This window comes from Saccopteryx bilineata, chromosome 1, assembly GCF_036850765.1.
Source record: "Saccopteryx bilineata isolate mSacBil1 chromosome 1, mSacBil1_pri_phased_curated, whole genome shotgun sequence".
Classification (NCBI taxonomy): Eukaryota; Metazoa; Chordata; class Mammalia; order Chiroptera; family Emballonuridae; genus Saccopteryx; species Saccopteryx bilineata.
The window spans coordinates 379,566,062-379,584,067 of record NC_089490.1 but is presented as its reverse complement, the minus strand read 5'-3'; the positions used below and the strand labels follow the sequence as shown (position 1 = coordinate 379,584,067).

Below are 18,006 nucleotides of genomic sequence, written 5' to 3'. Positions count from 1 at the left end.
CCATTTACAAATTCTAGTTCAGCTATAGCTCAACCTAGATGATTTTGTTCCTATTCCTGAATTTCTATAGTAGTTTGTTGGGCAGATAACAAAATCTGCCCAACAAACTACTATAGAAATTATGCTCACTTTGTTAAAGATGGCACTGCCCATGTGGAGGCCATTGCCCAGGTGATATTAATGTGTGTTGGGGGCGGGCTGTGGGCAGGCAGGATCCTTGTGGCCTGGGGCTTGGTTTTAGGACTAAGCCTTTCCCACCCTTTTTGATGTGGGGTGGTACAATGCCATTATGCCTCAGATAAGTGACTTTGTATTAGAGACTTCCCCTATTTTGTATATTGGATTAAAGGTTATGAATCTACAGTATAAAATGAGGGCAGAACGGGAGCTTGCTCTCTTTAGTTCCTGAGATTAATATTAGAGGAGAGAGCAGAGGAGAGCAGAAAAGGCCACGTGGAGTAGACCAGGAGGAGAAGCCAGTTTGTGCAGAGCTTGTGCAGGGAGAAGGAAGGAGATGGGGAACAGAGGAGAATAAGGCTGGTGAGCTAGAAACCTTTGATTCTAGGAAACTCGGATAAGTCAGTGGCTTTGTGAGCACTGAATGTGAGTGGGTTTTGGAGCCCAGTGTGTGTTTTACTTGCCCACCGGGTGCAAGCTAGGATTCAAGATGATGGCCCATCAGTTTTTGGCTCCGTTGTTTCTTTACCGACTGTCCGAATCCAATGCGAACCTGCATGGGCCAGGCTGCTGTGATGGTGGCCCTGGCTACTGGCTTTACATAGTTGTAATTTATTTCCAATGAATCAGAAATTGCAGTATAAAATGTTATGTTGCTACTATTAAGTACCTTTTTTCAAAATTAGGTTGTCATCTGTTTACCAGACTATGAGCTTCTTCATAATAGGAACAGGACACACCTTAAGTAGTGTTTCACAGTCTACCTAATTCCCTAGGCTAGTACCTCACAGATAATGAGTTAAAGATTAAAACACTTCAAAAAAAAATTGCAATAATTTCACACATCCTCATTTCCTCATAAGGTATAATCAAACTGTTCTTTATATTTCTTTTGGTTCTAACATTTGTTTGGTAGCATGTTTCTAACATTTAAAAATTTAGGTAGCCTATTTCCCTTTTATATTAATTATATATACATCTATTCACATAACATAGACATATGTATTAGCTATATAAGAATGGGGATAAAGAAAAGAAACCCCGGAAAGGATCTGTTACTGTATGGTGAACTTCCCAGAGGAACCACAGTCAACTTTAAAAGGCCATCTTATTATATAAGAACTCAGTACCTTTAAGATATCATGAAACCAGGATTCTATTTACCAATGAATCAAACATTATACTGTAAGGTTGGTGGATAATGGGGGATGGTCACCTGGGGAACCCAGACCCACGAACTTTGGCTAGGACAGCCCACAACCAAGCACACCAAAAGAAGCTTAGCAGGAACCCCTTGGAAAAAAGCGACCGTCTGCCAGCCAGTGAGATTTCACCACGTCATATTAGCTTGACTTCCCTAGAGGGACCCTTTAAATATATCCCACGAGGTTTGATCCTTGCGACTTCCCTGGTCTCCATCTTTCTTTCCTCGGGGCCAGGGAACCTTGCCAGGTGGGATGCGTTGTACTCAATAAAGCCTTTTGTTATTCCACACTTTGCTGCTCTGGGCCCTTTCCTTCCTTCTCCGTGGGGAAAAATACCTTACATATACAAATGCCAAAAAAAATTTGAGACCAAATAATGAGCCATGAAGATTCCAAATATACTCAGTTTCAGCTTTGATCAACATTTTAGCACTAGAATTTACAGAAGCTACATGGCAGAATGGTTACAAAAAGCTCTTCTAACTCAGACAAGGTTTAAGTCCAAGTTCTGACACTTAATAGTAATCTTGACCAGGTTACTTAATCTCTCTCTCAGAAAGGTTTTGAATGTGCAGCTGAGTGAAAACAAACAAACAAAAAACCCCACAAGAACTAGAAATGTTAGGTTAACTTCATATACATAGTCAAATAACGCTTTGCAACATCTTTAGATTAAAATGTTAGGTAAATTATTAATAACCATTAATAACTAATACTCATTCTATCTCCCTAGTCTATACTCTGTTATTTCAAACAGATCATTCAGCAAATATTAATGTACAAGGCATTATACTAAGAACTGGGTATTAATAAATACAACAGTGAGATATGGTTCTGTCCACAAGTTCAGAGTTGAGAGGAGAAAACTGGGAAGCTAAGACAGAGCATCATGGTCGGTGTGGGGTGACAGATGGCTCCGCAGCTGCCACATTGATGTCTGCTGGCTGGTTGCAGAAAGAGATGGCAGCCTTGCAGTGCCCCTGTGCCATCTTCTCATGGTGCAGCCGAGTGGAGCGGGCAGGAGTGAGAGTGCGGGCCCCAGGAGGGGCCAAGCAGAGGCCACCCAGGGGGGCCGCTTCCCAGCACCAAAGCCAGCAGCATCATCCTTCCTTGGTCCCAGGGGTAGCTGCCAGGGCCAACGGTTAGAGAATAAAGAGGCTTCCCATTCTCTTTAGAAATTCTGGGTATGAAATATAGTCTTAATGAAACACAGTTAACAGTGGTCTTTATGTTATTCACTAAACAAATATTGTGACTTTCAAAAAATAATTCTGTTCTGAAACAAATGAGGAATAAAAGTCTTCATTTAAAAGATGGGTGAGGTAGTAACAGCAGGGGAGTTAAGTTTTTATCTTAAGACCATGTAAATCAAGTCTACTTTAATGCTCATTAGGGCTGGCTTTAGCTCAATGGTTCAAGTCAAGTTCACCTGTTAATGTTCATTAAAGAAAATAATCTCTTTTTTGTGCTGTGTTGAACCATCATGACAGCCATGATTACCGACAAAAAATAATTCAATTGTTTATTCAAAAAATATTTACTAAATCCCTATGTGAATGACACTGTAAGACATTGTGGTAAAAAATAGTAAGACAGCCCTGCTTCAATAAGTTCCTAATCTGGTTAAAGAAGAGTACAGACAGACAGCAAAGCCAATTCCATCCAATCAGTGCCTATGGCAGTGTTGGACAATAGAGGAAGGGCCCCTAGTCAGCGAGGCTGCCAACTCTTTTCATTTCATCATACAGGAGAAAAAGATATTATTTGCATGGCACAAGAACCCAGGCAACCTGGCTTCTAGACCATCTAGTTTCTGCAGGAGGGCTGAGGCCATGAGTAACAGTTTGAGAAGGAAACCACTGGGCAAAGTTGTAACTCCTCACATCCCTCTGACCTCTTACATTTTACTGCACTGTTCATTCAAGAACTTGCCAAGTGGTGAGTGGATACTGTATCGGACAGTGCAGACAGAACATTTCCATCATCACAGAAAGTTCTATTGAATAATACTATAATCTATAATTCTACTGACCAATTCTAAAACAGTGACATAACAGAAATACTAACAATAAGAGTACGAAAGCATCACGATGGAATGCTCTTTAGCAACAAAAGGAATGAGTTGCTGATACCTGGCTACAACATGAAAGAACCTCAAAATCATGCTAAATGGAAGAAGCCAGTCACAAAAGACTACACATTATGTGATTCTGTTGTCATAAAATGTCCAGAAAAGCCTGACCAGGTGGTGGCGCAGTGGGTAGAGCATTGGACTGGGATGCCGAGGACCCAGGTTCGAGACCCCGAGGTCGCCAGCTTGAGCGCGGGCTCACCTGGTTTGAGCAAAGCTCACCAGCTTGGACCCAAGGTCACTGGCTCGAGCAAGGGGTTACTCGGTCTGCTGAAGGCCCATGGTCAAGGCACATATGAGAAAGCAATCAATGAACAACTAAGGTGTTGCAATGTGCAATGAAAAACAAATGATTGATGCTTCTCATCTCTCTGTTTCTGTCTATCCCTCTCTGACTCTCTCTCTGTCTCTGAAGAAAAAAAAAAAGAAAAAAAATGTCCAGAAAAGGTAAAAGGTAAAAGGTAAAAGACAAAGACCAAATCAGGGCTGTTTAGGGCTAGTGATATAGGAAGAAAGTGTCTATAACCACACACCAGGCAGCTTTTGGTGTGACAGAAATATTCTAAAATTGGATTGCAGTGATGACTGTAAAACTATATATACTTACTAAAAGTTATTACATTGTGCACTTAAACTAGGTAAACATTGTTATGTAAATTATACCTCAATAAAGTTGTGTTACTATATGTAATAGTACACTGAAAAAATGTTATTTGTGAAATTACCCATTTCAAAAAATGTCCATTTTAGCACCACAAACACATTATAAAAGGACTCCAAAATAACAGAAAGCAAAGCCTCTTCTACAGTTGATGCCAGAGACCCATATTCTCTCCAGTGGTGCCTCGTGATAACACATCAGTGACAAAGCTCTTCAAGACACTTCTACTTCTGAACTACAAACACTGTATTCCAGTCTGACAGTTATACAAACCCACCTGACATATTAAAATTCCCAACCACACGACAGAAGGAATACCCACAGAAAATGCCAGACGAGCGCGCCCCGAGAGCAGCAGCCAGACACTGCTGGGGCAGCAGTGTGGCCCAGACAGCACTGTGCCAAGCACTCCATCTTGGCCTAGCTCTGCTCCAGAGCTTTGGGATATATGCTAATGTCTCAAGAAAAAAAACAAGGTTTTTCATACCCTCAAATATTTTTTTACTAAAGAGTCAACAAGAATATTTTCTTCCTTTTTGTCATTTTAACACATCTTCTTCCAAATGATGAAAGAGTAAACCATACCCACTTTAATTAAACTAAAAATATCAGGAGCACACTTTCCCCACATATAACAATCTTGTAACAAAGAAAAGGAATTATAGCTCAATTCACCTTTCAAGAGATGTTGTATAGCACCTTTTAAGTGTTTTCTCCTCTAATTTTTTTTTCAAGTGAGAAGAGGAGAGACAGAGAGACGACTCCCGCATGTACCCTGACCAGGATCCACCCAGCAACCCCTATCTGGGGCCAACGCTAGGACTGACTGAGCTATCCTCAGTGTCTGGGCTGACACCTGAACCAATCGAGCCACTGGCTATGGGAGGAAGAGCGAGAGAAGGGGGGAGAGGCCAGTGGAAAGAAGCACATGGTTATGTCTCATGTGTGCTCTGATCAAGGATTGAACCCGGATGTCAGCGTGGCAGGCTGATGCTCTATCCACTGAACCAAATGGCCAAGGTCTTCTCTACTAATTTTATGATGCATACTGCTTTTCTTAATCCTCAGATGAAATTAAGTATTCTAATAAGCATTATAAAATGACTTTTTAAAGATTTCCAACAAAAATTGGAATAAGTTATATGCTATATTATTGCATGTTTCTGGAACTTAAAAAAAGAAAAGAAAGTTCAGTTACCAGAGAATTCTAAAGCCAAAGCTATACTTAGATCCCATGTAGTTCAACTCATTCCCAGATAGTTCATGGAAGAGTAGGGACCCCAAAAGACAAACCATGATCGCCAGGCCAGCACTCTTTCCTTGCACCCTTACTGCCTTGGCTTTACCCATGTATGCACCCCCCACACGACTTTATAAGAGTAGTTGTGAATAAGTCTCAGATTTACAAAAAACTTTAAGACTGACCTCTATCCATTAAAGGCTATCAGATCAGCCTTTGCTTAAAAACAAATTCGATTCATAAGATACAACACTATTCCTTTTTATGAAAAAACTTTAATCCTCTTAATGCTTGAAGATCTAAACTCATTGTTTTAAATAATGATGATCAAGTATTAATAAAGATCTCAAGACAAATTTTAAAAACATAGCTAATAAAAAAAGGCTTATAAAAGTTTTCTACCAGAATATAAATTATTTTGATAGAGAATGACTGAACCAAGTGATTATAAATATATCAAGTACCAAACATACTTAGACAGTCATACCCATGTGCATAGTGCATAAATGTTAATAAAAAGAAACTATGCTCAATTAAACCACAAAGGTGACTAACTTTAAAAAAGAAGCCAGTAAATTATTGAGAACCGAGGATTAATACTGCTTTCAATTATTTATAATGTACTAACAAACAAACATTACTCCTCAGGTAACAGGACACTGAATTTTAAGAGCCCATCAGGGAAATGGGCTCCATGGGCTTAAAGCACAACCGGATTTGTCCTATATAAAAGAGGACACTGTAATCAAAAGGAAAAAAGAACAGAATGATGAGACCATTTGTCTCCTGGCTCTTCATCATACTTTCCATATTCTAGTGGGTGTGAATAACTTAACAGACTGCCAGTGAGCTGGAAGTCTCAGAGATAAATGTGGTCTGAAGAACTGTCTTATCTACTTGCCTATGAGTTCCCAAAGTCTGGTAAAATTTAATCTCTTTATAATAAGCCTGAAAAGCTGTTCGTGTCTGAATTATTATTTAATGACACCAACACTCTATCATACTGCATATGGAAATAGTCATAGCTCTGTAATTTATCAGGAAAAAGAAAGTTAAAAATAGAATCCAATTAATTACATTATTTATAAAGGTGAAACTTTCTTAGATACTAGTAATTACTATATTTTAAAAGATGGCAACAGCCTTGAAGAGCCAATTACTTGAAGTGCTTCCTAATGAAGCACTGGCTGTTTCAATTATACGACATGTCTTTCTCCAATCTAGAATATTCTCTGCCATTTTTTTTCTTTGAATATTATCTTTTCCTCATCTCTTTTGTCTCCTTCTGGATGAAATTCCTTCTATTGGATTATTGACTGAGTCTCATTTATTCCTTTTTTATTTCTTTTTTAAGCAAGGGAGAGAGCAAGACAAGAAGAGAGAGAGAGATGAGAAGCATTAACTCGTAGTTGCATCACTTTTGTTGTTCACTGATTGCTTCTCTCATATATGCCTTGACCGGGGGGCTCCAGCCAAGCCAGTGACCCCTTGCTCAAGCCAGTGACCCCTTGCTCAAGCCAGTGACTGTGGAACCACGTCAATGATCCCACACTCAAGCTGATGACCCTGTGCTCAAGCCAGATGACCCCATGCTCAAAGCTGGCAATCTTGGAGTTTTGAACCTGGGACCTCATAGTCCCAGGATGACACTCTATCCACTGTGCCACCACTGGTCAGGCTTATTCTTCATGTCTCAAGTTTTCTTTCATATTTTCTACTGCATTCTCTCTCTGTGCTGCAAGCTAATTTTTTCAGGTTGGTCTTCAGTTCAAATTCTTTGGTCAGTCATGTTTAACCACATTGTAACCCAACCTTTAGTTTTTGTTTTTAAATTTTAGAGACAGTATTTTTCATTGCTAAAAATTCTATTTATCAAATCTGCCTAGACTTTTTAGATAGTGTTTATTTGTATTTTTAACTCCTTCTTTTGTATATTTAATCATTTCAAACATACATTTTTATATATCTAGCAGTTCTAATTAACTGAGTTCCTGGAGGTCTAGTTCTGTTGCTTGTTGTTATGCCAAATGACTTCTGCCTGTGTAACACTGAGATAGAGTCCCTAGTAGTGTTGCCTAGCTATTGACAAATTCTCTTCTCCAGAGTTTAGACCATTTTGCATTTCTTCCAGAAAAGTATGGGAAAGCCTGCTTCCACCATTCTTTCCACAGCATCATCAACTAAATAGTCTGTCAAACTTTCTAATTTGTCACCATGAACAATAAGAAATGCTATCTCAGTGTAGTATTAGTTTATTTCTAATTAATAAGAGACTAAAGATATTTTCATATGTTTAAAGGCAATACGCAATTCTTCTGAAAACCGTTTGTTCATATATCTTTCCCATTTTCCTACTGAGTTAATAGTTTTATTATCTCAATTTTAGGGATATTAACCCTCTGTGAAATAAACTGCAACTATACTCTAATTAGTCACTTGTTTTTGACTTGTTTTCAGTTATATAAAAGTTACGATTTTTACTGTCAAATCTATCAACAGTACCCTTATTGCATTTGTGTTCTGAGTCGTAGTTAGGATGTTTCCTTCCCTTCCAGGTTCAGAGGGAGTCACACCCCCTACACACCCCGCACCAGTACTTGAAGAGTTTCATTTTTGTACATTAAGTATTTGATTCACTTATTATTTTTCCTATGTACAGTAGAAAGACTAAATCTAATACTGTCTTCCTTCATTATATACTAAGTACTCATGTGTAACTGTGAATTCCCTCATTTTCCACTCAGTTCTATTATTGTCTTTTAAAGCATCAATACCACAGTTTTAATTAAAAATGTTTCAATATATAGTTGGGAAACAATCCTCCTCCACTGCTCTTCTTTCAAGAGTCTTCCTTATTCTTATTTGTTTTTTCCAATTCAATGTATAATCAGCTTGCCTAGCTCCAGGAAACACGCACACACTCACACATTCACACACACAGTCATCATAAAGCTATAAATTAACTTAAGGGGACTGACAAATTTATGATGTTGAAACTAAAAGTTAAGTATAAGAAATAAAATTTGGGGAAACAAACAAACAAAAAACCTTAAAACAGTTTACCATTCTCAGCTTGTGGAAAGTTATAGGCTGAACTCAGAAGCCTTTGTTACGTTACCATGGGAAAACCGTATTTAAACAAACTTAGATTAACTAACAGAGGAAGCCAATTTATTTCATTCATCATTTGTTGTGTAATACATCTGGTCTGGGAAAAAAATGACCAAAGAACACAAGGCATTAGTACTGGACTCGCTCACCTTCCTTCTTCAGCCATTTCACAATGTTCCCCTCCTCCATTGTCGGAGACAGGGATGGCATCAGTATCTTAATAGGATCAGCTGCAATTGAAAAAAGGAAAGATTAGCCACAATAAATAATGCACCTCACAAGGCATCGATAAAAAGTCCAAGTAAATTAATACCAAATTCAACATGAGAAAGAAAACAATTGGGAAAGACTCCCAATTGGTCAAACTAAGTATCCAGGAAATATATACTGTAGTATGGAAACATAAAATTTACAACTTTTTAAAAATAAAACTTTTTTGGGATACTTTCAACTCCTTTCTCATAGTTCCCCAGTACCCTGCACATATTCTCAAGGAAGGTGTTCACAAGATTAAAAAATAGAAAAGTTGATTTATGTTTCATCTTCTCCTTCCCGTTTGTGGCTACAAAAAAATATTTACAAGTAAAATGATCAAAGAAAAAAACAAATAATTAAAAAAGAAAAACTAGTGTTCTGGTAACTTACAACAGACTAATCAAGGTGAGACTTTTAAGAAATTGGTTGTTCTTATTTTCCTCTAATATTTTCCTGTTCAAGAATCAACGCTTCCTGCTGGTGAGTGTGAAAGAACGGCTTGCCTCATGAAGGGTGATCAGGCAAGCGAACTGAAGTGGCTGCATTAATCTCAGACTGTTCCATACCACAGTTCAACTGGGGGTCCAAGAAGGTAGAGTCAGACCGAGGAGACCTCTCAGTAACACAGCGCTACTTTTCCTTAGATAGCAAAAACGGTTCTCTATATATCTGGTCAGATGTGCTTCCCAATAGTCACCCACTGAACAGGACCATACTCATAGAGCACACAGCTGTTTGATTACTTATACAAAGCTCATACTAATAAAATTAACAGCATGTTCCAGCTCTAGCAGTAGCCATGGTAACAATTATATTTCCATGAACTCTTTCATAGACCCTATTCTCTACTCAGATAACTCAACAATCTGACCCCAAAGGGGCAAACACCACTGCATATCTAACTTATTTCCAATATGGAAGGAAACAGAATGGGGTTTCTTTTTCCTCTGTTGATATTTTAGGGTTAAAAGCAAGGGTACTGAACACTATTATTAAATGAGGTTAATTATTTCCTTTGGGAAACTGAACTAATTTTACTGTAATTTCAAAGGAAGAGTTCCTATGGCTTCATGATAAAGGAATTCCTCCTCTTAAGCATTTGGAAGGTAGTTTCTGTCCTCTTTCCCTTTTCCATTCTCTCCTCTCTAAAGAATTAGGAAAAGGACTGGGACATATGCCTGCCTTTTCTTCGTTTTCTTCTAAGAACTGCCTACCTGCAGGGAACCTGCAGTTTCCTTTCAGCTCTTCCACGGGCGGGGCGAGCAGTAAATGGACTGCCTTTCAGAGAAAGAGACAAGCCCACCTCTCTCTGTACCCACGTCAGTCCCACTGGGTGTGCGGAAGCAATTCACAGGCATGTGTGTTTGCTCTGTCTACACAAACTCTCCCTCTCAAAAAGCCCAAAGTCTAAACATGGGGTTATACTGGGAAGTCCAAATATAGAAAGCCACACATCTAAGTCATATTCTCCAACCTAATGAAACCATCAGCATTAAAATTATTACTTTTGATTTTTATGATCGTTTTTTTTTTTTGCCTCTCTCTCAATTGTACCAAACTCTAAGAACAGAAAGAATTATCATTCCTAACACTCCAACAATTAGAGCCAGAACTAAACTCCAAGTCAACACACCCATTTTATCAATGAGAACCAATTCAAATTAAGGGATTTGAATTCTGCCTAACTCTCAAGGCTGTACTATATTCCACTGCACCACCTGTCATTAATTACAAGGGAGGATCATCACTGGTTATTTATAGCCTATTCACTCAAAATTCAAACATTACAACCCAGACACATCAAGTCCATGTGAGCACTATTCTTCTGTATAATCGAATATCCTAATAAACACTTTCTGTGCCTTAGACATAAAGAATTACTGTACTAAGAAACCACTTTTCCTATTGACAATAAGTATTTTGAATTTGGAAGAGAACAGGCAATCTTTACATGCATTGTATCTTAATAAGGAAAAAAAAATAGCTAGAAGGAGTTTCCTGACTCCTGATTTATTATTAAAGGACACAGTTATCTCAGAAAAAACTGGAGAACAAACAGCACACTATGTATCTCAATAACCTTCACTGTAACAGTTTCAATTTCCAAGCTACCTCTAGTTGAAAAGCAGGGTTATGTTTAAATATATATAGTTTTTAAAAAGTCTCATTTATTTTCTTAGTAAAGTAAATCCTCATGGATTAAAATAGGTATGATTCATATATCGAGTAAGTATAAAATAATGCAGACTACTATGTACAATCTCAGGACATTGTTGTCTATAAAACACTGGAGCACTAAATTCTTGAGTGAACAGAATTATAATTATGGAAGGGCACTTAGGTTAAACACACACACAGGCAAAACTGTAACAGTGATGCATCTTCAAATTCAAACTGTAACAAGCCTACATTTAACTGCAAGAATTGTTAAAAAATACTCAGAGCTTCGTACAGTCAATACATTTGGAATAATTAAATGAGCTTTCTAAGCTCCTATATTATTTGTGTATATATAACACATTTTTCATTTTTTACACGGCTTGATTAAACAAAAACAAAAAAATATTTGCCTAAAGAATATAGAGCCAGCCTAAACCTGAGTCTTTAATATTTTAAAGCTTGTAGTGACGAAGTAGGTTTTGGGGGGGAAAGGGGGGAAAAAAAGAAAAGAAAAATCTAACAGCACAATGAAAGGAGGCCAGTCTCTCCTTGAAAAACACAACTTAACACAAATCCCATTTGCTGCTTTAACTTTTTCTAGCTGTTGTTTCTAACAAAAAGTTCAAGCCAGGTATTATGAGATAAATTATTTCATATACATTAAATTATATAAAATATGCATATACACATTAAATTTATATCAAAGTGTTCCACTTCAAAGACGCAAAATAAATGGACCTCAATAATTCAATGTTCAGATTCCAATTTACGACAAACACTAAATCAATTCTCTCAAAACAAAGTCTGTATTCAATATTTTTACATCTTGATTCTAGTCACCATGATGCAATTCCTATTTATTTTATGATTCTATTTGCCATTATAATCTCTCATCTAAGAGACTTTCACATTTCCATTAATCCTGACATTAAGGACTAGCATTATAAAATTTTTGCATTTATTATTTTTCAAGTTACCACATCAAAAGCCTCAAAATTGTCCATATTTTAAAAATAAAAAGAATGTAATCATTCTTCATACAGCCACCTTTCATGGATAAACTGAAATTGCTTCTCTGAATAATGACAATAAAATATAAAAATTGTGTAATAGATCACTATCCTTACTCTAAAACAAAGGTGACAAAAAAACAAAGACATTTTGGACGTTTCCATTATTCAGGACTATCTTTTGATTGATTATACTGGCTTACTATGGAAAGTAAAATGTGCAATGTATTTTCTGATTAATCTAACCAATCCTTAAACTGTCATGCTGGAAAATAACTTCAAACATAGCATTAATTTATTAATAATGGTACATATTTCATTTTAATATAGCCTCTTTCAACTGGAACATTATATACATCTTTTTCAAATGTATTTTTCCAGTGGAAAAGTAATTATACAAACGTAACATCAGCTTTGAGTGACAGGACTGCACATAATTAATATTCGCCCTTTACGGTTGCCACCAATTCTCCTGAAACCCTGTGGACTTCTCCAGACTCCTCAGCATTTTAACCTATACCTAATACCGTCTAATTTCGTTAGAAACTAAATCTAGCTTCCCCTTCTGTTCCAGTAAGCAGTACGCTCTACCTTTCCCCTGTCAAACTGAGGAGGCTGGAAATGTGCACCCGTTTCTTCCTGCGAACAGCTGGGCACGTCTATGAGGCAGAACAAAGGAAATGTGGTTTTTCTCCTCCACTAGTCATACAGGTTATTTCAATACCGTAATTAATAAAAACACTCCAAATTTAGTTAGAATTTAACCCTTTTGTAGTCATTTTAGTGTTCTATTCCTTTTTATCAAGCTAACAAACTACTAATAATTTAGTCTGTCCTTTCGTGGCAGTTTAAAAAAATATTTAAGATGACTATGGTAATATATATTTTCATATTTAAACACACTGATTTTAAAAGTAGAGTCTCACAAATCATTCAAACTGTCTTAATCTATTTCTTGCATCAATAAAATGACACATTAAAATTTTTTGCATAGCACATTGCTGCTTTACCTGCCACACAGGGCACATGAGCAAGTTATCAAACACTGAATATTATAGCAGTTTCGCTACACAAACTTCCTACAGCATAATTCTGTCTTCAACACCAAATATTGTGTGCTGATCTAATCCTAGTTTCTAGTTCCCTAAGGTTATTTTAATCCTAAAACATTCATCCTTCAGGCAAAATCAATTATATCAAAGCTTTAAATTGATGATCTATATATAAGTTCTGAAAGTTCTCAAGATTAAAAAAGATAACATGCAGACAACATACAAATGCAGATCAAATTGCTTCATGGATAATATGAAGCAGATCTAAGCTCCATTTGGCTGACTAACATAATTAAGGACACTGAGCAGTTTACATATGGTACAGCTCAAGCACCATTCTAGTCCATTTATACCACTATAATCCAAACACAAGGATCATGAAATGAAGACAGACTAAATAAAGAAGGATATTAACCAGTACTTTCTTGGTGTGGCTCCCTATTCCTAATATTTATATTAATTTGCTTCTCTAAGAAGGAGAGATGCCAATCATTTAATCACCTCTCTTTTCAAGGCAAGAACTCATAAGTATAACTGAAACTTTAAAAATTGTTCAAGGAAAACAATTCTGCCATCTGCAGGTTGAATAAAATAAAGCAGAATGAAGTGTATGGGTAATTTAAATATCAACCCCCAGGCACAGAATATTATTAACACTGAAGCCTTGGATCAGGGGTCTCCAAACTTTTTACACAGGGGGCCAGTTCACTGTCCCTCAGACCTTTGGAGGGCTGCCAAATACAGTGGTCCTCTCACTGACCACCAATGAAAGAGGTGCCCCTTCCAGAAGTGCAGTAGGGGCTGGATAAATGGCCTCAGGGGGCTGCATTGCGGCCCGCAAGCCGTAGTTTAGGGACGCCTGCCTTGGATAAAGGCAGCCAAAGCATTTTTTTAATGTTTGTCACGTAAGTGTTCTTTGTCCAAATAATTATTTTGGTGTGGTATTGACATAAGAATACACTGAAAATATCAGTGGACGACAACAGAAAATGTAGGCATAATAGCCTGCGTGAAAACATCATTTATGTCTTGGCATCATACAAAAAACATGTAAGAGATGCATCAAACAGTAAACATAGCATCATCTAATTTCTACCTGCTTAGTTTTTAGAAAAAGACTGAAAGGATACTCTCCAAAATGCCAACAGTACTCTCTAGTTAGTGATGTTATTACAAGTGCCTTTCATTACATCTGTTTCTTATAATCAACATGTTAACTTTCTACAATAAACTTATGCAATTTCACTCCCCCTCCAAATCTTATCTAATATTAAGGAAAAAACATGCTTTTGTTTTTGTTATTTTTAGACACAAACCCGCAGGGACAGGGAGGGAAAAAGGAACAATGGAATAAAACTTTGGAAGCAGAAAAGTGAATAGATGAGAAATAACTGACTAACGAGACTCCAGAAAGCTAAACCAAGCACCCTCATTCAACAGAACACTGAAAGAATGGAGATGGCTTCCCCTGGAGAGGGCACTTCGGAATGGAAGTTCAGCCTACACCAGGGGTCCCCAAACTTTTTACACAGGGGGCCAGTTCACTGTCCCTCAGACCACTGGAGGGCTGGACTATAAAAAAAAACTATGAACAAATCTCTATGAACACCACACATATTTTATTTTAAAGTAAAAAAACAAAACGGGAACAAATACAATATTTAAAATAAAGAACAAGTAAATTTAAATCAACAAACTGACCAGTATTTCAATGGGAACTATGGGCCTGCTTTTGGCTAATGAGATGGTCAATGTCCAGTTCCATATTTGTCACTGCTAGCCATAACAAGTGATATGATGTGCTTCCGGAGCCATGACGTGTGTACCACGTCACCAGAAGTAGTACTGTACGTGAGCGACGCTGCGCTTTGCGACCTCTCACTGACCACCAATGAAAGAAGTGCCCCTTCCGGAAGTGCGATGGGGGGGGATAAATAGCCTCAGGGGGCCGCATGCGGCCCGCGGGCTGTAGTTTGGGGACCCCTGGTCTAAAGAATGGATAGGGATTTAAGTAAGAACATTAAGAGAACAAGAGAAGCAAAACATGGTGGTATGGTACTGGCCAGCATTCATCCAAAATAATAATAAAGTGTAAATAGGAAGAGGAGCAAACACCAGAAGAAAGCTATGAGAGAAGACCTGTTGCTTCTGACTGGGAAAGTAGGAAGAGACAGGGCAGAGACCTATTGTACTGTAGAAGCCTTTTTGTACTATTTGACTATTCAAACCAAATATTATATTTTATACACATAGATAGTATTTTATATATATAAATATTGTATTATATATTGCTGTGTTAAAATAAGTATTTTACTATTTAACAAAATGTTTAAGTAATTAAAAAAACTTATTCTACCCCTTTCAAGTTACTTAATCATTCTACGCCTCAGTCGCCTCTTTAGTAAAATACGAGTTTTGTAAGGATTAAAGAAGGCAACACACGCAGTCTTCATCACAATGGGTCCTGGCAAAGGGCCAAGTCAGTCTCAACCATGTTAGCTATTTACTGATAAGCAGGCAGCACAGATATGGTTGGATGCTGATGTCCAGTCGGCTAGATGTATAACATTATCATACTTAATAATTCCTTCTTCCAGCAGCGAGAGGTGGATTTATGGGTTCCTTTCAGTTCTCAGCCTAAACTTGGTTTCCTTCTTACTTTTGCCATTACCTAGTTCAGCCTTGGTCTCACAGCTAACACTGACTAACTCACAGCCTCTATTTCAACAACTGTAAACATCTGAAAACCAAACTCTCATAAAATCATTGGGACCAGTTTTGGTGGATCATGTAAGTTAAAAAAAAAAGCATATTGGAACTACTACCTGAGATTATAGTACCTCATAGTACTATAGTACCTTATAGTATACTTCAAAAATTACTTTTGGTTTGAGGTTATTTAAAAAGCAATGGAAAGCCATGAAAAAAACTTTTGAGCAGGTAAGAGAAATAACCACAATACAAAACTGAACTTGTCTGCAGTTCCATATATAGCTAACTTTCATTATTCTATTTAAAAAAATGCACATGCTTTTAGATGGTCACTATAAACCTCACAGAAAAGCTAAAATAAGTACAATCTGAAAATACCCATGAATGTGCGTCCTTTCCCCTTCACCCATTAGATCATTTGACCTGGGAGACTGAGAAGGCACCTAGGTACCAGGTCCTTCTAAACTTCTGGCCTTCACCCAAAAAGTATTAGAGAGGAATGGAAGGGCTTTAAGCTGGGGTGTGGGCATTTCTGGAAGATCACTTCATGGCACAGGAGTGGAATGGAGGAGAAAGAAAAAAAGTTTGTTTGTTTATTTGTCATTAATTCAACAAATATTTATTCAGCACATACCAGGTAGAGGTTAGAGATTAAAAAGTGAATAAAAACAAACAATCCTTAATCTCATGGTAAAGCAAGGAAAATAATATGTTTCACAGTGTTATGAACTAAGAAAATAAAGAATGGTAAGGGGACAAAGTGAGGAACTATTTTATCAGTTGATCTCAGAAGGCTTCTCTGAAAAAGTGAGCAAGACTGAATGGAGGAAGTCATGCACGCATCTGATGGAAGAGCTTCTACACAGAGGCAACAGCAAGCACAAAGAATGAGTAGTGTGCTTGGTATGTTCAAAACACAAAGAAGCCAACATGCGGGAGGGACGGAGAAGAGAGGTGGAGAGCATTCACCTCATACTGGGCCTTATAAGCCAGAGTAAGGACTTCAGATTTTATTCTGAGTTTAGCCAGAAGCTCTTGGAGGGTTTTTAGTGACATGATCTGACTTATAATTTGCAAGCTCTCTGAACACTGTGTGGGAAATAATCTGTACTGGGCCAAGGGTGGTGGCAGGGACATCCACTGAGACACTGCTGCAAGAATCTAGATGACAGGTGTTGGTAGCTTGGACCAGTCTAGTGGGTAGTCACAGACATCCTGAGGAGTGCTCAGATAACTGGGGTATACAGTGGAACGACCAATGTAAGTCAGTGGGTATGGGAGCTATTCACCATTTGTCTTCCCAGATGTATGTCTCAACCTTCCCCCACACTACTGCACGGGCTTTGGCCTCCAGTTGGGTTGTCAATGGGCAGCATAAAGCAGGAGACTGAAGAGAGAAAATGAGGACAGGGTATTTATTTCCCCAGCTACCTCCTTGTGGGGTCATCTGGGGCTGGCTGGATCCTTTAAATCAGGGGTAGTCAACCTTTTTATACCTACCGCCCACTTTTGTATCTCTGTAGGTAGTAAAATTTTCTAACCGTCCACCGGTTCCACAGTAATGGTGATTTATAAGGTAGGGAAGTAACTTTACTTTATAAAATTTATAAAGCAGAGTTACAGCAAGTTAAAGCATATAATTATAATTACTTACCAAGTACTTTATGTCGGATTTTCGCTAAGTTTGGCAGAATAAATCTTTATAAAACAACTTACTATAGTTAAATCTATCTTTTTATTTATACTTTGGTTGCTCCGCTACCGCCCACCATGAAAGCTGGAACGCCCCCTAGTGGGCGGTAGGGACCAGGTTGACTACCACTGCTTTAACTGCAGGGCACAGTTTCATCACAGGGCCTCCCACAGGCTCCCTCCTTTCCAAGTCTGGTAACCGCTCCGGAGCCCTGCCAAACTTCTTCAAGCTTAGAAGTGGTGACAGCACCTTCCTGTAAACAGTCCCTTGGTACAGCACCATCTCTACAACCTGAATTTACAAAAACGATTACTTATAAACTCAACTCAAATTACCCATTTTTAGAGTGTCATCTGTTCCCTACCAAGACCCTATAGAAAGACTTAGGAGTATGACATTTAAGTAATGAGGAAAATTTCAAACTACAAGTTCATTCCTTTAGAAAGAATAGCATGAGCAAATGAAAGAAAAGAGAAGTATGAATGTTTAGGGAAAGGTGAATGGTCGGATGAGCCTAAATGCACAAGTCAATTTAATCCAAACCCAGATCTGAATCAAGATTTCTAAATTGGCCCTGGCCAGTTGGCTCCGTGGTAGAG

General features: G+C 37.9%; 1 protein-coding gene across 1 annotated transcript in view; it reads right to left on the bottom strand.

Annotated features, from left to right (window-relative positions):
* PDHX (pyruvate dehydrogenase complex component X) overlaps positions 1–18,006 on the bottom strand; it is a 56,149-nt gene that overhangs the window by 33,691 nt on the left and 4,452 nt on the right. Inside the window, exon 2 of the mRNA XM_066251264.1 lies at positions 8,675–8,755. Within this exon, the coding sequence (XP_066107361.1) occupies positions 8,675–8,755 (81 nt within the window). The remainder of the gene's footprint in view (positions 1–8,674; positions 8,756–18,006) is intronic.